The sequence below is a fragment of the Pleurodeles waltl genome, chromosome 3_1 (assembly GCF_031143425.1).
Source record: "Pleurodeles waltl isolate 20211129_DDA chromosome 3_1, aPleWal1.hap1.20221129, whole genome shotgun sequence".
Classification (NCBI taxonomy): domain Eukaryota; kingdom Metazoa; phylum Chordata; class Amphibia; order Caudata; family Salamandridae; genus Pleurodeles; species Pleurodeles waltl.
The window spans coordinates 1,029,640,080-1,029,666,152 of record NC_090440.1 but is presented as its reverse complement, the minus strand read 5'-3'; the positions used below and the strand labels follow the sequence as shown (position 1 = coordinate 1,029,666,152).

At 41.7% G+C, this 26,073-nt stretch overlaps 1 protein-coding gene across 2 annotated transcripts in view; it reads left to right on the top strand.

Annotated features, from left to right (window-relative positions):
- The window catches only part of SNX4 (sorting nexin 4), a 454,378-nt gene that overhangs the window by 10,848 nt on the left and 417,457 nt on the right, over nucleotides 1–26,073 (top strand). Inside the window, exon 1 of one of the 2 annotated variants that reach the window (XM_069224289.1) lies at nucleotides 11,169–11,306. The exons of the other annotated variant lie outside the window; for it this stretch is intronic. Within the exon in view, the coding sequence (XP_069080390.1) occupies nucleotides 11,202–11,306 (105 nt within the window). The 5' untranslated portion in view covers nucleotides 11,169–11,201. Of the gene's footprint in view, nucleotides 1–11,168; nucleotides 11,307–26,073 lie in introns of those variants that run through there. 2 annotated transcript variants of the gene reach the window in all.

Below are 26,073 nucleotides of genomic sequence, written 5' to 3'. Positions count from 1 at the left end.
GTTCCCCCCCCACCTTCCCTTTAGAATGGAATGTTCTGACTGTTAGGTAGAGGAGTTCACAATAGAATGTTGAGAGAGAGAGCTGAGAGAAGAGGAGATGTGAAGAGCTGATGAGGAGAAGTGGAGATGAAAATAAAGCGTGATTCTAAAGAACCATTGATCTTTTTTCATTATAACACTGGCGACGATTGGAGTGCGAAAGGGGGCACTTTCATCTCTACCCCTTGTGCTGCATCCTCAAAGTGACCACCCTTTACTTAAGGTACTGTTATTCTTAATTAAATGACTGGATAATCTAGGAGTCATAAGGATCATCCCGTTTATTCAACAAGTACTTTACTACAAAATGCAGCTATGCAGATAGCACTATTACTGATTTTTCAAGTCTTGAAATATTAAGCATAGTGTTGACAAAACAAAACGAAACCTGATATTGGCAAAGTTAATTTAGAAAGAAGAGCTAAACCAGCAAGAAGAGTTCATAAGGTTAGCCTTTCAATTCAACAATAATTTTACAAGGAAAAAATATAAAGCACACATTCTGAACCTCTTCTGAGAGGAAAGGTCAAGAAGACACAATCAATCACATGACAGATATTCCTGGAAGGAAAGGAAAATAAACCTGTCTTTTACCAGCATTATTTCATGAGAGGCAAGCACAGGTTATGAACAGCGACCTTTTCTGAGAGGGAAGGTCAAGAAAATCAATCTATCACACACAAGTATTTAATCTATGAGGATCTATTTTTAAATAACACAAGTTAATCGTCTGGGTCTTTTTCTGATGACATTTTATGAAAGGCAGCTCTGAAACGGAACATTCTTATTCAGGGGTGTGGAATTTATTAAAATATCTACTTGTCCAGGAGACTGGTTGCTTCTCAAATCTACTTGTCCTGTAAAAAGATCTACTTGTCCCCTGGGTGCCATGTAGTGTGGCGACAAATTATGGCAGCAATCTCATTATGTAAGAGCTCTGATAATAGCCTCTCTGATTATGCCAGGGCTACTACCACATTAGGGCTTAAATACTTGCAGTTTCAATCCCTACTGTAGCAATTTCCTTATTTTGCCACCTTTCTGCAGATCTGCATACTGGGGCTGGAGGAAGCAGTAAGCAATAGTTCCAGGGCTGGAATGCCTTTGAGTCTGCAAACCTACTAACCTGCATGTTTTAAAGATTTTCACCAGCTTCTCTCTAATATTTTCCCATAATAAGAAAGGTTGGACATTTACTCCTGACAATGGCAGAATTAGAACTTCTTCCAGGGTTGGGAAGAAAGTGGCTGGAGGGAAAATGAACTTGCAAATGCTCAATAGATTTTCACATGAGCAAATCTACACATTGTATTTACCCATGCTAAAATACAGTTCACAAATATTTTATAGGTGTACAACATATACCATGGGTGCACTTTTGTGACTTTCTTTAAGAATTTGGGGCCACATGTAGGTAGGTTCAGATTTGCGACCCGCAAATTGCGAGTCAGAGCGACTCGCAATTTGCGAGTCGCAAATCCGAATGTAGGATGGTGTCCCTGACACCATCTGTGATTCGCAAGGGCTTCGCAAATGCCCACCTCATGAATAATCATGAGGTGGGTCGCAATTTGCGACCCCCTTGCGAATGGCGGCCCTCACAGGGATGGTGGCCCTCAAAGGGATGGTGGCCTGCTGGAGACAGCAGACCACCATGTCTGTGACTGCTTTTCAATAAAGCATTTTTTTTTTTTTTGTAATGCAGCCCGTTTTCCTTAAAGGAAAACGAGCTGCATTACAAAAACGAAAAATGAAACGTTTTCGTTTCATTTATTCAGAGCAGGCAGTGGTCCCCAGGACCACTGCCTGCTCTGAAAAAATGTTTACAGTGACATTCACAATGGGGAAGGGGTCCCATGGGGACCCCTTCCCTTTTGCTAAAGTGTTAGCACCCATTTGAAATGGGTGCAAACTGCGATTGGTTTGCGCCCGCGGTCACAAAACAATCCTACATTGCACTGCGAGTCGCAATTAGGAAGGGAACACCCCTTCCTAATTGCGAGTCGCAAACTCGTTTTGCGATTCGGTAACCAGGTTACTGAATTGCAAAACTGGGTTTGTGCATCGCAATGTGCTTTTTGCACGTCGCAAACAGCGAAAGTCGCTGTTTGCGACATGCAAAAAGCTACCTACATGTGGGTCTTGGTCCCTAATTAGGTCTGGTGTTAACAAAGACATTTAGTTTTTATTAAACTTCTATTTCTCTCTCTTTCGGCTGGCTTTACTGTGAGAGATCGCATTCTGCTCTTCCACAAGGAGCATATTGGCACACAAAGTAGTTTTGTTCAGTGTCAGGAACTACAGTGGCAATCAGTGATGTAACGAAACTGGAGGGTGCCCCTTTGCAAAGAACATGGAGGAGCCCCCTCTCCAGACTCACTCAGGGCAGGTGCTGTGCTGAAGGGGCCCCCTGGAGGGCGGCTGTGGGGCCTTTGTTATGCCACTGGTGGCAATGTGTGCTTTTAGAGTTCAAAAACTTTTTTTTTTTTTTTTGCCAGTGTTTGTTACAATGTTGAGGGCCTGGTAGCTCCCACAACAATAAAGTGTTACAAAAGCCATGTCAAAACAAGACATGCATTGATGAAACTAAAAGACTTAGAAAAATATGTAAGATCAGTTGGCTTTGTCAGTGTTTGTTTATTTTCATGCTTCCCATAATCGTGTTGAAAATGGTTATACTGATTTTCCATTAGAAATATTTTTGGGAAATACTAGCATGCATCAACACATTTTACTAAATGACACTTCATTTGCATCTAATCAGAGAGCATTCTGGGAGCATTATACTTAGCCTCATAGCCTGAACTTTTCAAACATGTGTATACACGTTTGTTTTTTTTTTTTGTACTGGAACCAACGTCAGTAGTGAAGTGTGACCTTAAAACATTTATTTACAGCACTCACCCTAATAATGAAGGCTTTCAAATAATGAACCATAAATACAAGTTGGAACAGCATTATCTTTTGGAAACACATTACCTCAACTGCAGAGAGCTCCACTCACTGTAAACAGGCAGCTAAAGGGTTTGTGCTGCAGAGGGTTGGGCCTACTTGTCCCAAGGACAAAGTAAACATAAAAACTTGTTGCCCTTGACCCCAAACAAGATGTCCTGGGCGTCGGGCTATAGGAATTCCACATCCCTGTTATTATATTTATCTGTATGGAAGCGCACACAATTACATGAGGAGCATATCTCATTAACTTTTAATCCACAAGAGGTTGTACTTTGCGAATTACCTCAGCTTTAGTGGAGTTTTTGAAACGGTTGAGGATCATCTGTACTTCGGTTTCAAATGCAGTTTCACTGAATTGTCTTACTCCAGCAATTGGACCTGCATATTGTTGTAACGCTGACAGGCACAGCATGAACGTTTAAGAAGCATTGGTAATGATATTAGCCTGTTGGTGGTAACGCTGACAGGCACAGCTCTTTCCTGCTTGTGGCATTGTGGGAAATTTACTGTTCTCAGGGCTTTTCCTCTAAATCGGCCTACTGTTCTCAGGGCTTTTCCTCTAAATCGGCCTACTGTTCTCAGGGCTTTTCCTCTAAATCGGCTGCAACACTAGACTGTGCATTTTCTTTAATGTCTTCATAAATATGCATTCAACTGTTACTATTTAGATTTAATAACATGTGATGATTGCTATATTTATTTTCTAACTTTTTAATGTTTATAGTTGCACTTTGAGAATACACGTGATAGTATATAGTAATTGCTATATTTTATACATACATAACTATTTAAATCACACTATCCTTTAGAAATGGCTACAGCGGGCATGTCCCAGCCAATTCCATTTTTAAATGAAACTGGAGAACCTAACATCCCATGGAAAGAATGGTTCAAAATTTTTGAATCATATTTAATTGCCATTGGTGGAGATAAATTCAACCCACTCAGGAAACAACACATATTGTTACACAATTTAGGGACGCACGGCAGAAAAATTTATGATACGTTACCTGAACCTGATTTTCCAGATGGACAAGTACAGGATGAGTATGTCACCACATATATGAAATTGGAAAAACAGTTTGGAGACAGAGTAAATGTGGTCTTAGAACGTCATAAATTTTTCTGTCGTTCCCAAGGCAAACAAGAGAGTGTGACTAATTACGTTGCTGCTCTAAGGGGATTGAGTACATTATGTAACTTTGGGAATCTTAATGACTCACTAATTCGAGACCAAATAGTCCGTTGTACTAGTAATGTAAAAATTCAGGAAAAATTACTACAAAAACAACCTGATCTGCAGGAAGCAGTGGAAATAGCAAAATCCATTGAGCACACACAGCTATGTTTACAAGAAATCAGATCTCCTTCTGCTTCTTCTGATCAAGTTGCAGAGATTAAGGTAAATGCAGAAGAAGAAAAAGTTATGAAAATTAAAACTGGAGGTAAACAACCTATAAAAACCACTAATCCTACAACAGGATTAAAATGTTACCGCTGTGGGAGCAGCACTCATTTGGCGAACTCTACCTTTTGTCAAGCCAGGACAGCCATATGTAGAAAATGTAATAAAAAAGTCCATTTTGCCAGAGTGTGTAGGGAGGTGTCTAAATTTGATAAACAATATGAGCATAAAAAGGTAGATGATTCTCAAGAAGTTAAAAAGATAATACTGCAGGTTAAAAAGGAACAGGAAAATTCTTTTCAATATCCTCAGTGTAATATTTCCCTTGATGGCAGTCCAGTAACAGTTTTTGCTAACTCTTGCTCACCCTTTACAATCATAAATGAACTGGATTTTAAAGGTATTGGTAAAGAAATGTCCGCCAGATTGTCAAAACCAGACATTAATCCCAAGGGTTATAACAAAGACCCCATCCCTCTTAAAGGGATGTTCAAGGCTTTAATATCATTTAAGGGTCGTACCACTGTAGGGAAAGTTTATGTAGTTGAAAAAGGATCCAGTTTACTGGGTTGGCAGCATCAGAAGGAGTTGGGAATCAAACTGGACCCTAATAATCCGGAACAAGTGCTGCTAATGGACAAAAATAACTCTAATGAGTTGATTTTCCAGGAATTTCCTGAGATTTTTACTGAAAAGTTAGGTCTACTGGCAGGCTTCCAACATAAAATTAAATTAAAACCTAAGGCTAAACCTATAGTACATAAAACTAGACAAATTCCACACTTACTTAGAGACCCTCTTAAAAAGGAACTTAAGAGACTAGAATCTCTAGGAATTATTCAACCAATTGAGAGTTCAGAATGGTTATCTCCCATCGTAATTGCCAAGAAACATAATTGTGACGACATTAGGGTGTGCATTGATTTGAGAGATTTGAACAGAAACATTTGGGTGGAAAGACATCCACTTCCTGTTATTCATGAAATATTAAGCACCATGGGGGAGGCAGCATGTTTTTCCGTGCTGGATCTCTCCAGCGCATACCACCAGGTTGAACTTCACCCAGATTCCAAATGGCTCACAGCTTTCACTACACCCCTAGGATCGTATATGTTCAATAGAATGCCATTCGGGCTTGCATCAGCTGCGGCCGTATTTCAAAAAATCATGCAACGTGTTTTGGAAGATACCCCTAAGACTCTATATTTTCAGGATGACATTTTAATATATGGAGCAAATGTAGAGGAACATGATACAAACTTAAAAAAGGTACTTAGTAAACTAAAAATGGCGGGTTTGACATTGAGAAAGGATAAGTGTCAAATTAGAGTAGATTCAGTTGATTATTTAGGCCACACTATTTCTAAAGATGGGTTCAAACCTAAAACTTCACTAGTGGAAGCTGTTAAGAAGGCAGAGGCACCAAAAAACAAGGAAGAATTAAAATCTTTTCTAGGCCTTGCTGAGTGTATGACAAAATATGTCAAGGGATTCTCAGAGATATCATATGACCTAAGAGCGTTACTAAAAAACCACACACCTTACAAATGGATAGAATGTCATGAATCTGCATTTCAAAGGATTAAACAAGCCATTGTAACAGCACCATTCCTGGGTACTTTCAATCATGAAAGGAAGACTATACTTACTACTGACGCGAGCAAAAAAGGTTTGGGAGCCACTTTATCCCAAGTGGTTGATGGTAAAGAGAGAATTGTAGCATTTGCTTCTAGGGCTTTAAATAAGGCAGAATCCAATTACTCAGTAATTGAAAGAGAAGCTCTGGCTTGTTTCTGGGCTATAAAACATTTTAAATTCTTCCTTTGGGGTACACAATTTACTTTACGTACAGACCACAAACCACTAGTTTATGTTTTCTCTACAAAAAGTTTCTACAACTGTACACCTAGAATTGCTAGATGGATTTTAGGCCTGGAGAGCTTTTGTTTTAAGATTGAGTACCTACCGGGTAATAATAATTGTGCTGCGGATTTTCTATCTAGAGTACCGTTGACTATAAATGAAGACTATGAGACCCCGGAATACCCAGTAATGGTTGTTTGTACTCTGGCTATCAGTGAAGAAGAATGGAAGTTGGCTGACCATAAGGATGAATCCCTATCCTTATTGAGAACATTAGCGAAGGAGGGATGGCCGGAATTTAGGAGGGATCTGGACGAAACACTAAAAAACTATTGGGAGGTTAGACATGAAATAAATGAAAACGGAAATTTTGTTTTAAGAAATGATAAGGTAATACCACCGGCAGGATTGATACACAAAATTATCAATCTGGCTCATGAAGGTCATTTAGGCAGGAGCCTCACAAAAGCTCGTGTTAGAGAAAGATATTGGTTTCCTAATATGGACTCTATGATAGAAAATGAAGTTAAAAATTGCATTAAATGTGCGTGCAGTGACAAAACTAAAATTATTCGTAAAACTCCTATATATCCTGTGGCTGTACCAGACAAGCCTTGGACAAAATTGGCATTAGACATCATAGGGCCTATCAACATGAAAGGTGTTGTGAAACGTTTTGCTTTAGTACTGATTGATTATTACTCGCATTGGATTAATGTAAAAATGGTAAGCCAAATCACCACTGAATCAGTTATAAATTTCCTTAAAGATGCTTTTGCTATGGAAGGAATACCCGCCACCTTGATCACTGATAATGGAGTTCAATTAACTTCATCAAAAATGAAAGATTTTCTTAACTCTTTAAACATACACCACCTCACTACAGCGCTATATTGTCCCAGTGCAAACGGTTTAGTCGAAAGGACCAACCGCATGATTAAAGAGTGCATCCAGTTAGCTAGTGTAAACCAAATAATCATTGAAAATGCTATTCGAGACATGTTATGGGTGTACCATTCTACTCCAAATTCAGTTACAAAAATTTCTCCATTTTCTGCTCTAAAGGGCAGGAAACCAAGTACCAAATTCTTCCCTTCATGGTTAGGTGGAGGAGGAAAAAGTGATGCCATAACTCCACAATTCAGAATTAGAAGAGAAAATCATCAAAACAATTACAAAAAAAGACACAATACTAAACATGGTACTAAACAACAACAGTGGAAAGTGGGGGATAAGGTTTATGTTAAAAATCCTGTAAGGGGTTTTTGTCCGAATATGCGAGGCACTAAATTTTCCAGTCCTTTTGATATTGCCAAAATGAAAAACAATGTGGTTACGTTAACAAATGGTCAGTGTTGGAGTATGGACAGGATTGTTCAACAGCCATCAGCCCTCGTGAGGAGTGAAGGAAATTCCATGGAGAATGGCGAGAGTGAGGTGATTCAGCAGAGACGTGACGTCGGTACAGAGAGTACCCATAGAACTTCTTTTAAAACATCGATGTAGTGTATGTCCAATTATCTATTGAATGTATATATTTAAGACATCAATGTAGGTATGTCAAATTATTATTGAATGTATATATTTTTGATCACTTTGTATATATTGTGTGTGGAAGGGAAGATGTGTTGTAATTTAGTTGTAATATTTTAAGGTAGCAACATGTAATTACATGTAGGCAGATTTTGTTAGATTAGAGGTTATGACATATTTAAATATAAGTGGTACGTTCCCCCCCCACCTTCCCTTTAGAATGGAATGTTCTGACTGTTAGGTAGAGGAGTTCACAATAGAATGTTGGGAGAGAGAGCTGAGAGAAGAGGAGATGTGAAGAGCTGATGAGGAGAAGTGGAGATGAAAATAAAGCGTGATTCTAAAGAACCATTGATCTTTTTTCATTATAACAATGGTCACTTGTGAAAAAGCTGCCCACATTATTAGCAAAGGGTTTTTTTCCGCATCCAATACATCTTCCTTTTTCAGCTGGATGATGTTGCACCATCAACCTGTTTTGTTGTTTCTGTGTGCACATCTGCTACAGCAGCTATGCTGTAGAAGTAGCCATCCGCCCTGGCATTTGAGGCGGTTCTCCTTACTCATCCTCAGCCCAGTTTCCCCTCCCACACTGCACCATCAACCCTCTTCCCCTCCCACATCGGCCCCGATAGAGACAAGCCCACCATGCCTATTATTGTGCCCAGACTGTGCCGCTGCCTTCCCATATTGCCCCAGTATTTGTGCTACTTACCCCCTTTACTTCAATCCAATGCCTGAGCAATCTGCTGCTGTGTTAAGATGTGAAGATCAAGAGGAGGACTGGTGCTGGGTTGATTTAGAAACCGACTGGATTGCTATGCTTCCTTCTCCACTAATCTCCATGGTGAGACTGGCGCAGATTTTGAATTTTCTTGCTCTTGGTGACACACTGACCACCAATGACTGCAGTACAGCCATTGTTGGAGGCAAAGAAGACACGCGGGGTCTGGGTCCTCGATTATGAGAGGCCATCTACACTACAGTTGTGCAGCTTTTTACTGCCTCCCAAGGGACTTGGTGGGCCTGGGTTTTGCATGAATTAATACCCTTTGTGTATCACTGGCCTGGCCTGGCCTGTCAGTGAGGTTTTCCCTACCTGTCCTTTGGAGGTGACGTGACTTCACAGTGTTAGCTTTATATGAGCTCATTTTAAAGTGTCTTATATGAGACTCTGGTGCTTCCTATTTCATGACTGGGGTGCAAACCTGCTTCAGAAGCGGGCTGTATATTGGGGAAAAGGCTATATGTAGAACCGACGTGTTTAGAGGCAGGCTAGGGGAAGGGGTTGTGTGTAGGGTTCAGGTCTGTAGGATAGGCACTGCCTTTGATTCCCCGGAATGAGGACGGAGGGGCAGTGAAGCGTTGGAACTTCAACAGTGATCCTGGGGATTTGGGGCAGAGGAGCCATAGGTTAAAGCTGCCCAAGAAGCTCCTGCAAGTCACTGCAGAGCTGCATCTTACTTAGCCCTCTACCATTGGAATACCCCCTCTTTATATTTGCTCATACCTTAATTTTAGGAATTTTAAGAAATTGTTGAAAACATGGTTGTACTAGTGCTTCTCTTCTTTGTCAGTACAGCGCAGCACTAAGATATTCCCACGGGAATGAGTTGTGCGCGATATTAAGTACTCATAGAAGATAACAGGGACTGGACCACGTATGGGACCTATGCTATTAGCATTTGGAGCCTAAGGGTGTTACTTGTCCCTTTCTGTCTAATCCTCCTCTTTGTGTCTCTTCATTTTGGATAAAAAGCACACAAGCATGTTAAAGTATCAAGTATTCACTACTCTTCCCCCCGGTAAGGTCTTCTCTTCCTCACTCCAGGAAAAAAAATACCCATCACTCTCCAACCTAGACTTAGCACCACTTTTGGTGTTCTGTTAAGAAGGTATTTTATCAGTGGGCACGATTGCCCCTCAAAGAGAAGGTGTGTGACCTCCACATCCGTGATTCTCTATGGTTAGCATGTACCATAATCTGTAGTACCGTTTGGGACATTGGGGGTGTCTTAGTTCTTCCATTCAAAACTGATAGCTAATTTTGCTACCACCAAGCATTGCAGAGCTATGCAACATTTCGATCTTGATCTATGTTGACTGACAGTTGTTTGGTCCCATGCCTACGACGAATGTCTTTGGATGAACAGGAATGGAGAAACTAGTACCTCTTTTAGTATTTTTAGCCATTTCCCTCCAAAAGGAAAGAAGCTTAATGCACCCCACCACAGTTCCTTCAACAGTTATTCAGGGCCTTTAGGAACATTTAATATGTTTTTAACTGTGGTATAATTCCATTCATAAAAGATTATATAATTTAGGTTTTAATGTTCAATATTTATTATGGCTGTCTCCCCTTATTCCCTTTGATCAATTTGTGTTTCTAGCTGTTTGCAAAATGTTCCCTTGTGCAACCATTCCTTGACCGGTGTGGCCTGCATCAAATTGTGTGTATGACTTGGATATTGTTTCCTACATTCCAGTTAGTCTCCCCCTTATTTCAACGTTGGTTTTATCTCTCGTGGCAGCTTCTTCCATGCTGGAATACAGGAACCAGTGATGAAGCTGAGCATAATAGAGTCCCTCAAATTCCTGGGCCAGAAGTCTTGTTACTGTTGAGGAAATGTTTTAATATTTGAGCCATTAAATCGGTTGAAAATCATCTGATATACAACTTTCTTCCATTATTTGTAAGGGCCTGACCGTATCACCGGTATTAAACTGAATTCTTGTAAATGGGGACGAGCAGGCCACGAGACCCAGTTGCTTGACTGAGGAGAGGGAGTTCCTTTCTGATTAGCAGAAAAAATGCAAAGAGCCAGCAGAGCTTGTTTTAAATGGGAAGGTTATTCGTGGCTGACAACTGTGCCCTTAAAGTGCCCGTCCAGTGATGAGAAAATAATACTTCCTTTACCCAATCCTGCCACAAACCACCACCAATAACCACCATTCTACAATGTTCCCTTGGTTGATGTACCGCTCAACCGAGCAGATGTCTTGCTGCCACAAAACAGAAGGTTTAATCTTCGCTATCCATGTGATTATATTAATGGATCATGGGCAAACCTTGTAATACCCGTTTGCCTCATTTCATTCATCTTCCGTTTATCGTATGCAGCATGGCTTGCATTTAGTGGCCATTGCTGTATCGAGTAGCCACAACTGGGCTTTGTTCATTGTAGTGCAGACGTTGGTTTGTATTTGTTTCATGCAAAAATCATCCTTATCTCTGCTCCGCCTCCAAGCCTGTATGTAGGTTAAATACAAGGTGTGGTATGGCATATCATTCGTCTGTGAAAGCACGGGGAACGGATATTACATGAACATTTCAGAACAGACATAGCGAGGTAAAAGTGGAAAAACCTGAAAGGTTCAGCCGCTGTCTGCCTTTGAGAGCTGCAGGATGGAGGCTCCAGTCTCTCCTACCGATGGTCTCTCTCCGGATTCCACGGTCATTTGGGAACATCCGATGAGTTATGAGGCATTTAATCAGATATTAGTGATGGAAGTGAGTATCTTTTCCCATTTTGCCTTCAGAGTGCCTAGAGTAACATGTAGCAAAGTTTCAGCATGCTGTATGCAAAGCAGTAGGTGGCAGACATGAGGGAAATTGACTTCCAAGTAGGTATGAAAGGGGCAGATGTTTTAGATTTTTAACACTATACTACATTGCTTTTCGTTTGGTAACTGAAAGAAATTTGAATGTGAATGACATTTTATTGGATTACTTTTAGAGCGTAATATGCAAGTGAGGGGTTATTTGTTGTTTCCACTCAGTACTTGTATTTTGAAGGTTCTACTAATAGACACACTTTGAGTCAAGAGACACGGAAAACAAACCAAGACATTGACCAAAAGGTCTGTGGGCTTTGACAGATTTAAGAGGAGTGTTATGATATTTGAACTGAAGTCATTAACTACATTTCTGCACAGGCTAGTTCTCCAGCCTACGCTCTGTCCTGTATCCCATGTACGTTTTTACTTAATTTTCTTCATTAATTTTATAAATCAGGCAATCCACAGTGCTGCTAGATGTATTTTCATTGCACACCCACTGTGCACCATAAGAAAACTCCCATGAGTAAAACTAAAAGAAGTAGCGAAGCCAATCACAACATATTCATACAACAATAAAGCGACTAAAGGCATGTGTCTCAATATGGCATATAGTGTTGTGTTGTAACTACTTACTGCGTAGTATCAGTTAGTGTGGTAGTGTAGGGTCATCGCTTTTCAGTCATAACACTATTATGCTGAACTCTTGAGTCGCTGTGTCCGGGGAAAAGTCCAGCCAGGGACCCCAAATCTGATCATATATTTTTAAGGTCATCCTTCGGCCATATGGCCCGCTCATTCCATATGAGGGCAGTGGTGCATTCCCCTCTTCTGTACCCTTATGGGTGGGGTCTCTTTGGAGTTCCGCAAACTAGCAATATCCAGCTTAGCCAAACGACAGCCCACCTACACAAACAAGCAACTGTATTTCGAAACACCCTCTTCTTCCATCAAACCCAATAAAGCCATTTAGGGATGTAGCTGAACTGACCTTCTGCCATCGTGGCTCCCTCCACCCATCCCCTGAATTATCTAATGTTTGTGCAATCCCATATCTTATGGAGGAGTATGCCCTTGTCATAAGCGCACCAAGTTGAACCAGGATCAGGTCTCCTGCCCTTCTTCCAGAGCTGTACAGGTGTGAAGTAGATGCTATGGAGGTATTTAATTTAGATCAGTTGGAGGCAGACATGGATAGGCAGGACCCTAAAGGCCATGCTGGATCTAAATGTGAACCTGATGGTTTGCTTGCAGTGATAATGTCGAAGAAATCTTTTTCTGGGAGAGTATTGAAAGTATTTAGTTGTAAAAGTTTGCTTTTGTTTCTTTCTGTGATGCTTGGTTCATGCATTGGTGTGGTGTTCTGTGTTTTCCTTAAAGTAATTTTCTTTCTTTTTGATTTTTGAGATCATTTATATGGAAATTATGTCAAAGAAGGCTTGCAATTTTGGTGTTTATGTTTTAGCGCTGTGGGTTGTGGACTTCGGCTACAAACTAGTACAGTTCTAAGAAGGGGAGTCTGCTTGAATTATGCAAGTGGAATGGTATTGTATTTGTGTGGGTCTGGTGGCTTTTATGTAGACTCTGTTATGCTGGTGTAATATGATTTTGTCTTCTTTACCTTTGAGTTTCTTCACTTGTGTTGAAGTATGTTGAGTTGTGTATTAATTATTTTGATGCCATTTATACATGTAGTTTTCTTTTTGTGGTTAACCCTGGATGTGGCTTTGTTGGTGTCCACTGCAATGGAGATCCAGTTGTAGGAGCTGCATATGTGTTTAGGTCTGATATTTATTTGGATTTTTTCAAGATGGGAGTTCTTTTTTAGGTCTATTTTTTCCCATTATATGTGCATTTTTATTGTTGTTGGTTGTTTCCATCTTCGTAATATTGATGGTAGATGTGTTGATCCTTAAGGTAATAATGTTCATGGTCTCTTCTAATTACTGTGGAGTTGTCTGTCACTGTGACCGGTCCCAGATGTACAACCATGATGTTGAGAATGTTGAGCGGAATGCTTTGGGCCGTATACAGTTTGTTGAAGGCCTGAAGGTTGGCTGTGATAGTTGTGACTGTAGTTGGATTGTTCTTAAGAAACTATATGTTTAGGTCTCTGACAATGTATACAACGGCGTGGGTCAGATGAATCATGGTAACTATATCTCGTAAGGCATCTTTACATTTCAGATCACTAGGTGGTGGTCCATATATTAAGAGGAAGGAATAAGTGAGAGGTGGCTTGGGGTGATATCTTACCAGCAAGGATTTACAGTTGTCCATGGTGAAGTGTTTTGTGTGATTTGTTTATTTATTTGTGATTTCCACTGAAAGACATCTAGACACACTCAAGTTTTGCTACAATACAATATTTGTTGATGATGAAAAATTAAGTTGAGATCGCTTTATGGCATGTGGGCATGGAATCTTCACTGAGCCATGTTTCTGTAATGAAGATGAGGTCTGGGCGGTTTGAGAGTAGATCAGGTATGTTAAAGCGTTTGTGTCCATGGACCTTGTATTATAGAGTACGAATTTTAGAGTTGTCTCTTTCCTCTTGTTGTGATTGTGCTTTGAGGAGGGGGTGGGGGCTACTATGGAAAGAGGAGCAAAGACCTATAGTGTGGTAATTGGGGATAATTTAGTTGTGTTTTGAGATGAAGAGTAGGTTGCTGGGTTAGAGAACTTTAATGTTTAAGGAGTGGACGTGTGAGCTTTTTGTGGTAGGTGGTGGTGTTGTAACCAATGTGCTGTATTGTGGTTTGAATTAGCTGTGAATGGCTCTGTATGGAAAGTGCTGTCAGGGAATCTAGTCCTCATGCGTTTGCGCTTTACTCTTATTTTAATTTCCACTTGGTTAGTGACATTGTGTGTATTAGTCTTTTGGATTGTGGTCTTTCAATTAACGTGTTGTTGGATTTGCAGTGAGCGCAGCTATGGGCAGTGCAGGTGTTCGCTTGAGTTCTTTAAGTCCTTATGCTTAGATCTGAAGTATGTCTTGTGAAGCTGGCAGTGGGTGGATGTAGTTAGTGGTCTTAACAGTGTGGTGAGGTAGAGGTCTGGGGGTGATTGACTTTCTTCCTGGTGAACTGGTAGTGTGTTGTTCTTGGGTTGACTTTCTGATAAATTGATGTATGTGGAATGTTAATTAAGTCACTAGTAGTTTTTTTACTAGTTAGGCAGGAAAGTTATCTATAATTTGAGTAATACTTTTATTCATCCTATGCATGTGTATGAGGGTGGGTATTGAAGATTGATAGTCTTTAGGAGATAGTAGCAGACGTTACCTGTACATGAGTCACCCCTGTGGTGGAATGTGGTGTTAATCGATATTCTCGTACTTTTCTTCTCACTTCACTCTCCCACTCAACACCATTAACAAGCGCTAATTGCATGCATTCTTTCAGCACTTTTATAAAGCGTTCCACGACTTCGTTAGATTCTGGGTGATAAAGAACTATTCTTTTATGTACAACATCGCTTTCTTTTAAGAAAGACTCTGTTGTTTCAGAGACAAACTGCACCCCATTGACAGTCAGCAAAGTAGAGGGAAACCCCTCTCTCTCAAACAAGTCATCAAGAAAGTCGATTATATCTCTTGACTCAACTGAGCTAACAAATTTGACCTCAGGCCAACGTGAGTACATATCAATGCATACTAAAACATATCGGTCAACAGATTTCAGTCTGATTGGACCTAAAATGTCTAAAGCTATGTCAACCCAGGGTCCGGAGGACTTCACGCGTGACCATGGGCTGAGTTCTACATTTCAATACCTTATCAGAACGCGCGCACTCATGGCGCAAGCTACTACCCATGAGATTGTGCTATTGTGGCGCTCAGGATGGATTTTTGTCCCATTTTGAATGTTGGGATGGGGTTGATAATTAGAATTGGACTCTTGTAAAGGAAAAGGATCCTGTTGCAGAGGGAAATAGAGAGAATGGGCATATACTATAGCCACCTATTGTTGGACTGAATGAAGATTTACGTCCTCAAGCGTAGATTAAAAAGTGTCAGTAAATAAACCTTTTTGGGCATTTAGGACTCGTGTGTGTAGAAACATCTACTTTATAGACATCTAACAATCTTATTTCTAGAGTTGATTACTTCTCAACTCACCTCTCTAGCGATTTCAGGAAACCATTCCGCTTAGCATCTAATGCTTGCAGAATTATTGCCTTCCCTCCTCATTTAACAACCACTGTCAGACTAACCCAGACTCTATAGTAATATTCTTATACTGAGGACCTGCCTCATTTTAAAGGTGTGTTTGCAACTCTTCAGACTTCCGAATTCCAGTCAGGATCCAACTTGTGGCAATATTCTGTTGCCGGTAGCAATACAATACACAATGTGATCAAAGAGTTTCTGAAGTGTCTGTTCAGGACATTCCCTCCACTGTCAAAACAAAATCCTGCATGGGAGCTAAACACGGTTATGCACGCTCCACAAAACCTCTTTTTGAGCCTCTTCTTAAAGCACTCCTTAAGTACTTGTCTTGGAAAAAGGCACTTTTGGTGGTACTAACGTGGCAGGTTTAGGAGGTTTTGCCATTGGAGCATTACCCCAAAACTCCAGTCAAAGCCCTCATGAGAAAAAAAACTGTGTTTCATACATAAGATATGTAGAACCCTCCATGTAAGATTCTAACAAGATTTTTGAAGTTGACCACTTTGACGGAAATGTACTTGCCGGTATTACGTGTTTGAAATCCTTCCCGAAAAAACAAGATGTTCCACAAATCAGATGGGCCATGGGCTAAGTTATACCTTTCAGATGTAAAATCCTGTCTGCCAAGTTCCCCGCTCCAAACCTTATCCTGGTTCACAATGACCTCTCCTTTATTTCATCTTCTATGACAGTCAGCTATACTCTTCGGTTGGTCTTTGACTGGTCTCTATATTTTATGCATGGCAATCAAAGCTGGATTACACCTATCAACATTTCCCTTATGACCTAAACGCAATACTCACTCCTACAGGTGGAAGATGTATCAATTTTTGTGCTCCGGGAAACCCTCAGTACCCTGCCCATGAGCAAGACAAACTACTGCAGCACGCTTATTATTGCCCTTCTGCAGTTGTCCTTTTGCCCTCTGAAAGAAATCTGTGATGCCATCTGTGCACTCTTAACTCCCTCAGAGACACATCCATTTCATTCTTTCCATTGTGAAGTCATCAGCCTATCCAATAATGATAAGGCACCCTTTAAAATACTTCACTTTCTTTTCAAGGCAGTTAACCCCACCTTAGCCCCATCTCTTGCAGAAATTGTGATCCAAAATACCAACAGACGTGTAATTTCTGCTGATGTCAAACCCTATCTGTCTCTTAAGTGATCATGTACTCTTTGTAGATTTTCGTTCTACATCGTTGGAATTGCTTGCTTCTCTCCACTGAAGCACCCTTTTTAGGATCGAGCCTGCATCGCATGCGTTTGCGAGCCGCTTTAGTAGATAGAAAAGGGCTCGGAGCCCCGTCCATGTTACGTCAGTGTCTTTTATTGGTTCGTGGGCTTGCCTTTCAAAATCTGCTTGCTTTCATTAGTGAAAGGCACGCATATGTCATGCCTTTTCCAGTGGTTAACCCTCCTCAAGCTACTCCTCGACTACTTTTTATCTTTTTTTTTTTTGCAGCGCGATCAGGTTTTGAACTGTGGAATTTGTAAATCCACTGCCATCTTGATGTGTTAGCATATAGAAAGCATTGAAGACAACAGAACTATACCTAAAACTGTAGTACAAATAATGTATTCTATGGGATTGTGCCTCCCCCTTACATTTATAAGGAACGCCACACGAGGTGTGCATAAAAGTATTATTCTGCGCATGTCAAGAATAAGGTGTAATGCAGCAATACAAGGCTGGTGGAACACTTGATGTCATTTTAGCATGGAGAGAGCAGTGCAGCTTGAATAATTTTTGCACCATTGGATCTGGACTCACAGGAAAGACAGACTTCGGGGGTCATTACGACCTTGGCGGGCAGCTACCGCCGCCCGCCAAGCGGTAACCGCTGTGCGGCCGCCGATGCGGCCGCACTCCTGCGGCCCCCATTACGACATCCCCGCTGGGCCGGTGGGCGCAAACCAAGTTTGCGCCTGCTGGCCCAGCGGGGATGAGGCCGCAACATAGGAGCCGGCTCCTAATGGAGCCGGCGGTGTTGCGACGGGTGCAGTTGCACCCGTCGCGCTTTTCACTGTCTGCTATGCAGACAGTGAAAAGCTGGCCAGGGCCCTGTTAGGGGGCCCCTGCACTGCCCATGCCAGTGGCATGGGCAGTGCAGGGGCCCCCAGGGGCCCCAGGATACCCCTTACCGCCAGCCTCTTCCTGGCGGTGCAAACCGCCAGAAACAAGCTGGCGGTAGGGGTGTCATGATCCCCAGGGCAGCGCTGCCCTGGCGGATTAACACCGCCGGGGCTAAAACGGCGGGAAACCGCCGGCCCCGGCGGTGCGACCGCAGCGCTTCCGCCTCGGTCGTAATAGGGCAGGAAGCACCGCCAGCCAGCCTGTTGGCAGTGCTTCCGTCATTTTAGCCCTGGCGGTCTCGGACCGCCAAGGTCAAAATGACCCCCTTAATGTCTGTTTCAAATGAAAGTCAAGCTAATTCTGATGATAGAGTGTGACAGCGGGTCTTAAAGAGTTTTCTGAGCTACGAACCATGATTAAACTGATGAATACCAAATTGTCAAGGCACTGCCGTTTTCTTCACGGAAAGTGTTCTCATCAACAGTAATTCACACAGCTTTTGATGATACTTAAGGGGATAACTCCCCCTGATTTCAATAAGAAATAGTCTTAAGCAAATACTACACCGCTTCTTAAATGCTCGTCACAAATAATTTTCTTCATTACAACTTGAAACGTAGCCTTGGAAATATCTATCAGTGCCCATTGGCAACCTGAAAATGTAGAGAAATTTCTGGACTGCTGACCTGAGATTAACAACATTTTAACTTGGCCTTGCCAAATACATCACACTTATAGTCATCATATTTTTATGAATGAAGAAAACTACAGTTTCCACTGCACTGTTGCTGTAGGGGGTCACTGTAGGTGATTAACTTGCTCTTGCTAGAGAGCACTAAAGGGCGAGCTTCATCCAGATTCATAGGAGTTTGGAAAATGTAGCATTTTACCAGCCCTGTAATCCCCGTGTGTCCCTTTTAGAAATCTTCCTACTGTTCACCTCTTTTTCTGTCCCTATAGTCCCCGGTGTGTCCCTTTTAGAAATGTTCCTATTGTTTACCTCTTTTTCTAGCCGCACAATAAACCTATGTAAGGTAACCCCCACGATAATATTGTTCAATATATAGCGCTGCCAGTAAAGATTATTTGAACTAAAAAACGTAATTAACATTATTGTCTCAGTAGACAAGGAATCAAGTACATCACTGTGTGAGTTCTGGTTCAGACTCCTATTGATAAACCCTTTCATGCACCTATTGATTTATCATGGAAGAACATAACACCAGTCACCTGGAACATAAGGTACTTCCTGTTAGTGGTGCTCGTGGATCAGAAGTGCATCCCAAGCCCATTGTCTTTGACAAAACATGATGAAAGACAGAGAGGAGGAAGTACAGTATGCATTGTCAAAGAGTATGACTTCTACTGCAGTTAAATATGTGACCTTGTTGTTTTTCTTACACATAGAAGTGGTCCATCCCTGTCTAATGAAAGCACCATACATTCACTACAGTGCTAAAAAGCTGTGGGAATGCTATGCACTGAGGAGGTGTGAGTAGAATAATATTCACATTGCAATAAAGAATACTTCTCCATCCTCTACTGCCACAGAGCACAGATTTCGGAGAAGGAAGCACACATTGAACTGACCATTATAAGCCACATGATTTTCTGGGGTCAATCATAAAAACAAACATTGGCTTCCCAGAAGTTTTAAAGAACCACTTTTAGAAAACGCATAAATTGTCACCACTGAAGGAACTGGGAATCACAAATGAGTGTAAATTACTTGTGTTAACTAACATAGAAGAGGGGTAACGTTCTCTTTTTTAAATCTGACCGTAAGAAAGAAACTTCTAGAGAGGGAGTCACCTAGTTTTATTTGTGTTTGTTAACTAATTATTTACAATATGTAAACTCTGGAACACACTATCTGTTCCATAACCTCTGAGTGACTGAACATCTTATAAAGGACAAGGTGGAACTTCTGGAAGTGCACTAATAACAAGTAAATTCAAAGATTGTCGAATTGTGAAACAACTGTATTTGTCTTGTCTCTGTCTTCAAAAGTTTTTTGTAACTTCCTATGCATTTTTGGAGTGTTGAGCAGTGTGCATGCAAGTGTCTCACATTCACAAAAAAATAACCAGTTTTTAAACTCACAGTATTGACGTTGTCAGACTTTTTAATCTGTTGGAAACTGTGCAGCCTCCAATGTGTGTGAAGTACGTTGTCTGCATGGCACATCTTCAAAAACCCCAATATGTACACATAATTTATCAGTTAAAACACCTGGAATTTGGAATGCTTACCCCTCCAACCTGTGTACCCCCACTGCTTTTCTGACTCCAGTCGTTCGAAAATGAGTTCAAATTTCTCTTATTAGAAAGGTTTTAAGGCATCAAATGCAGAACTTGATTTATTGGTTAGGCAATGCCGTAAATCTTTAACCTACCTAATGAATGATTTCCTGTGTATGGGGCTCTTACACTAACTCTTATAGGGGCTAGACACCTAATCATTTTGCCTTCTTGAAGGTCAAGTGATACTAATGTCATTCGTATGTTTCACTTATTACTACTACCATGTGCATTTTATTTTTCATTTCATTTACCTCTGTACTCCGTGTAATGAGGGCCATGTAAATTTGTAACTTGTAAATAGCTTTGTTATCCGAGTCTAATGCATCCTATAAAAATAGCAAGTAAATTGATAAATACATTAAATGGAATACAGAGTCCTTTAATGTGTACAGCAGCACACTGCCCTGAAATTCTTCTTGGTCAGGTTCTTTGACGTGGATCCAGGAGGGCAAGATCAGCTCCAGATTTTATCTCTGTGCCCAGTTGCTTTATTTGCTGATTGTTGTGCGCCCTAGTTAGCTCTATACACTTCACATAATTATGGTAGTGATTTTTTTTATGGATTATAACAGTAAAACATTTCCTGCATTTGGCAACAAGCTCTAGCATATGATGGGACAAGCAGATTAAGTTCAGCAGAGTGCATCTAGTCTGTTATGAAGCAAATTTGCCTTTCTAGTGTATGGGGATCTTCCCACCAACTGATTATGCTGTGAATTAGACAAACTGCTCTAAGCATAATCCTTCACTGGAACAGGAGCTTGTAAAGGGATGTTTGGTAAGAGGGGTTATTCAGCAGGCTCCTGCTTTTACAGCATACAAGTTTTGCTTTTCTATTGTAAATCTGACTGCACCATTACCTTGAAATTTAGGATAAGTATTTATGTAGATTAAAAAAATGCTAAATCTTTACATCAATTTAGGCATAGAATTATCTGTTCTCTCAAAGTCAAACTTTTAAATGCATTAGAACTAAAAAACATTTGTTTGGATACACTATGTTTTATATTTAATACTCCTGTAATTAAGTATTTAGCATTTTGGTATTTTCACACTGGATGCACGGAGCCCCCTTTTTTTGTTATTTAATTTACAATGATTACTGTTCATATAATAAAGTGTTATTTTTTAAGTTTGGAATAAGGAGTCTCTACAAAAATTGCGTAATATATAAATGAGAGATTATAAAACATCATATCAGTCTTCGCCATGAACCCTATGATCAGTTTATACTAATAAGAGCATACTGCATTTCTGTCTCCAGTAATTGTTCAAAAGAATAACATGCAACATAGAGCAGCTTTATTTCACATGAATATGTGCCCTCAGGGGATCACAAGTTCGTTGCTCTCTTGTGGGCAGTGCATTCACTTTAATAGGGCCCACTTTCCTTGTCTGCGCACCTATTTAAAAGTACTCTGTGGCCCAAACAGGAAAAGTGCACCCTCTGTGTAATTGGGCTCCTGACCTACCAGGAATTGCACAATGGTGTCAGACATAAAGAAATGATTACGTTGGTATATCAGGCCAATTTAATTAATCCCTACTCATAGATCGTGAAAAATGGTAATTAACTTTTGAGGAGAATAAAGTGTTATTACATATCTTGATGTAGTAACAAAGAAATCCCATATGTGAGACTTGGAACCCTTGCACGTTTGGGTTAACGAAAGAGTAGTCTTCATTTTACTTTTCTCATAAAATATAGGGCGATTAAAAAAATGTAAGTACATAAATGTCCCTTGCAGAATGACAAAGGATTTAATGAATGTGCATTCCAGAAATTCAGAATTCAAAGCCTATGCAATGAGGCTCCTCAGTGCTCCCTATTAATAACATCCTTTATTTAGGGTGACCAGGCGTCCCGGATTTCCCCGGACAGTCCCGGTTTTCAGAGGACTGTCCCGACGCTTTTGTTCATTTTAAGTAAATGTCCCGGTTTTTGGGGGAAAGGTCAGGTCAATCTGTGAACGCTATGTTAATTTTAAATAAATGTCCCGGTTTTTGGGACAAAGGTCAGGTCTACCTGCCAGACAGGAGTGAAAGGTTTGCTCGCCTTCCACATTCAGCTCTAGTCTTAAATAACTGACGAAGTAATTTATTGGTTTCTCCCGTCTACTGCTGCTGCCTGCCTGCCTGCTCGCGTGTGCGTGTGCGTGTGCGTACACACACACACACATTTGCAGGACAGGTCAGATATAAAAGTGAGCCTAAGGGCTTTAGTCTTACTTTTATGCCTGACCTGTCCCGGTTTTTACTTTTCAAAATCTGGTCACCTTACCTTTATTTGATTAATATTATTAATAAATATGCAGGGGTTTTCTGTTAGCCTTGCCGATGTCTTACCAACATAGTCATAGAACTGATTGATTAATAAACCATCATCAAAACATTACATAATTAAATGTAAATTAAAATAAGCAGCCAGTGAAAGAACAACCTTAGCTATCTACTGGATGCAGTTACTGGTTTTGTAAGCAATACCCAATAATTTCTCCGTCTTACAAAATACTTGTGCCCTATCACAACTGATGCTAAAATTAACACCTTTGCAAATTTTAAAATAGTGTGCTAGCATATGTGGTAAGTAGTTCTTTCACCTGCATTCTGATTGTGAGCAAAACAAAGAGTAACTATTGTAATGACTTTGTTCTATGTTGATGTACCCTACAAACTCCAGTCATTTCTGAAATGTGGATCATGAACCTGTAAACACCCCAATAGGACTCGACAAGAAGCCTTGCTAAATTATTTTTTGTGCTGCATGCTTTTGGAGAGATAGACATTCAGGTACTTGTATTTTGGGGGATTCAGACAAGAATTCAATATATACTGAAAGTGCAAAGAGTAAATTTCAAAGCAAAATATTATGTGTTAATTCTTTAGTTTGCTTGGACACTGTACTCTTCAGTGCAGAGTAAGAAGCCCTGATCCCAAAATGATCAGTCCTGCAGAGAATCATTCTGCTGTCAGCCGATGGGTGTGCTGCCCATCTGTAATCACATTCGAGATATCCCATCTGTGGCACTTCCTGAGATTTTCTGAGATGATGACTGTAGGAAGATAGCCTCTTTCTAGCCTTGTTACCCCTACTTTTGGCCTGTTTGTGAGTATATGTCAGGGTGTTTTTACTATCTCACTGGGATCCTGCTAGCCAGGGCCCAGTGCTCATAGTGAAAACCCTATGTTGTCAGTGTGTTTGATATGTGTCACTGGGATCCTGCTAGCCAGGACCCCAGTGCTCATAAGTTTGTGGCCTATATGGGTTCACTGTGTGGTGCCTAACTGTATCACCGAGGCTCTGCTATCCAGAACCTCAGTGTTTATGCTCTCTCTGCTTTTTAAAATTGTCACTGCAGCCTAGTGACTAATTTTACCAATTCACATTGGCACACTGGAACACCCTTATAATTCCCTTGTATATGGTGCCTAGGTACCCAGGGTATTGGGGTTCCAGGAGATCCCTATGGGCTGCAGCATTTGTTTTGCCACCCATAGGGAGCTCAGCCAATTCTTACACAGGACTGCCACTGCAGTCTGACTGAAATAACGTCCACGTTATTTCACAGCCATTTTTCACTGCCCATAAGTAACTTATAAGTCACCTATATGTCTAACCCTCACTTGGTGAAGGTTAGGTGCAAAGTTACTTAGTGTGTGGGCACCCTGGTACTAGCCAAGGTGCCCCCACATTGTTCAGGGCAAATTCCCCAGACTTTGTGAGTGCGGGGACACCATTACACGGGTGCACTACATATAGGTCACTACCTATATGTAGCGTCACAATGGTAACTCCGAATATGGCCATGTAACATGTCTAGGATCATCCTGGTATTGGGGGGACAATTCCATGCATCCCCGGGTCTCTAGCACAGAACCCAGGTACTGCCAAACTTGCTTTCCGGGGTCTCCACTGCAGCTACTGCTGCTGCCAACCCCTCAGACAGGTTTCTGCCCTCCCGGGGCCTGGGCAGCCTGATCCCAGGAAGGCAGAACAAAGGATTTCCTCTGAGAGAGGGTGTTACACCCTCTCCCTTTGGAAATAGGTGTGAAGGGCTGGGGAGGAGTAGCCTCCCCAGCCTCTGGAAATGCTTTGATGGGCACAGATGGTGCCCTCTCTGCATAAACCAGTCTACACTGGTTCAGTGATCCCCCAGCCCTGCTCTGGCGCGAAACTGGACAAAGGAAAGGGGAGTGACCACTGCCCAAAGCTCCTCCAGTGTGTCCCAGAACTCTGCCATCTTGGATACAGAGTTGTTGGGGCACAGTGGACAGCTTTGAGTGGCCAGTGCCAGCAGGTGACGTCAGAGACCCCCTCTGATAGGTGCTTACCTTTCTCAGTAGCCAATCCTCCTTTTGGGACTATATAGGGTCTCTCCTCTGTGCTATTCCTCAGATAACGAATGCAACAGCTCACCAGAGTTCCTCTGCACTTCCCTCTTCGACTTCTGCCAAGGATCGACCGCTGACTGCTCCAGGACGCCTGCAAAACTGCAACAAAGTAGCAATACGACTACCAGCAACATTGTTGCACCTAATCCTGCCGGCTTTCTCGAATATTTCCTGATGGTGCATGCTCTGAGGGCTGTCTGCCTTCACCCTGCACTGAAAGCCAAGAAGAAATCTCCTGTGGGTCGACGGAATCTTCCCCCTGCCAATGCAGGAACCAAACTTCTGCATCACCGGTCCTCTGGGTCCCCTCTCATACTGACGAGTGTGGTCCCTGGAACAAAGGAGCTGGGTCCAAGTGCCTCCCACAGTCCAGTGGCCCTTCTGTCCAAATTTGGTGGAGGTAAGTCCTTGCCTCCCCACGTCAGACAGTAGTTCTGTGTACTGCGTGATCTGCAGCTACTCTGGCTTCTGTGCACTTTTTCCAAAGATTCCTTTGTGCACAGCCTAGCCTGGGTCCCCAGCACTCAGTCCTGCATTGCCCAACTCACTGAGTTGGACTCCGACATCGTGGGACCCTCCTTTGGGACTCTTAGTCGACCACTGACCTCAGATCTTCTAAGTGCCTGTTCCGTGGGTGCTGCCCGCTTCTGGGGGGCTCTTTGAGTTGCTGAGCTCCCCCTCTGTCTCCTCCTCCAAGGGGCGACATCCTCGTCCTTCCTGGTCCCCAGCAGCACCCAAAATCCTCAACGCGACGCTTGCAGCTAGCAAGGCTTGTTTGTGATATTTCTGCGTGGTAACACTTCTGCATCCTCCAACATGCCGTGGGACATCTTCTGACCAAAGAAGAAGTTCCTGGCACCTTCCGTTGTTGCAGAATCTTCAGCTTCTTCCACCCGGTGGCAGCCCTTTTGCACCTTCATCCGGGGTTTGGTGGGCTCCTGCCCCCCCTGACACTTGCGTGACTCTTGGACTTGGTCCCCTTCCTTTACAGGTCCTCAGGTCCAGGAATCCGTCTTCAGTGTTTTGCTGGTGGTTGTGGTTCTTGCAGAATCCCCTATCTCGACTATACTGTCTTTCTGGGGTAGTTGGGTAACTTTACTCCTACTTTTCAGGGTCTTGGGGTGGGGGTATTTTGGACACCCTTACTGTTTTCTTACAGTCCCAGCGACCCTATACAACCTACCATAGGCCTGGGATCCATTCGTGATTCGCATTCCACTTTTGGAGTATATGGTTTGTGTTGCCCCTAGGCCTATTTCTACCTATTGCATCCTATTGCCATTCTACATTTTTTGCACCACTTTTCTTACTGTTACTTACTTGTTTTGGGTTTGTGTACATATAATTTGTGTATATTACTTACCTCCTAAGTGAGGGTATCCCCTGAGATACTTTTGGCATATTGTCACTAAAATAAAGTACCTTTATTTTCAGTAACTCGGAGTATTGTGTTTTCTTGTGATACAGTGCTATATGATATAAGTGTTATAGTAGGAGCTTTGCATGTCTCCTAGTTCAGCCTAAGCTGCTTTGCCATAGCTACCTCTATCAGCCTAAGCTGCTAGAAACACCTCTATTCTACAAATAAGGGATAACTGGACCTGGCACAAGGTGTAAGTACCACAAGGTTCCCACAATAAGCCAGGCCAGCCTCCTACAATGACACAATTTCAAAGAAGCCGCATTTAGCACCAACACATAGGTTAAATTCCAATATCATATGAGCTTGACTAGAGTATGAAGGCACATAAAATCATTTCTATAAGTCTTGCACTGG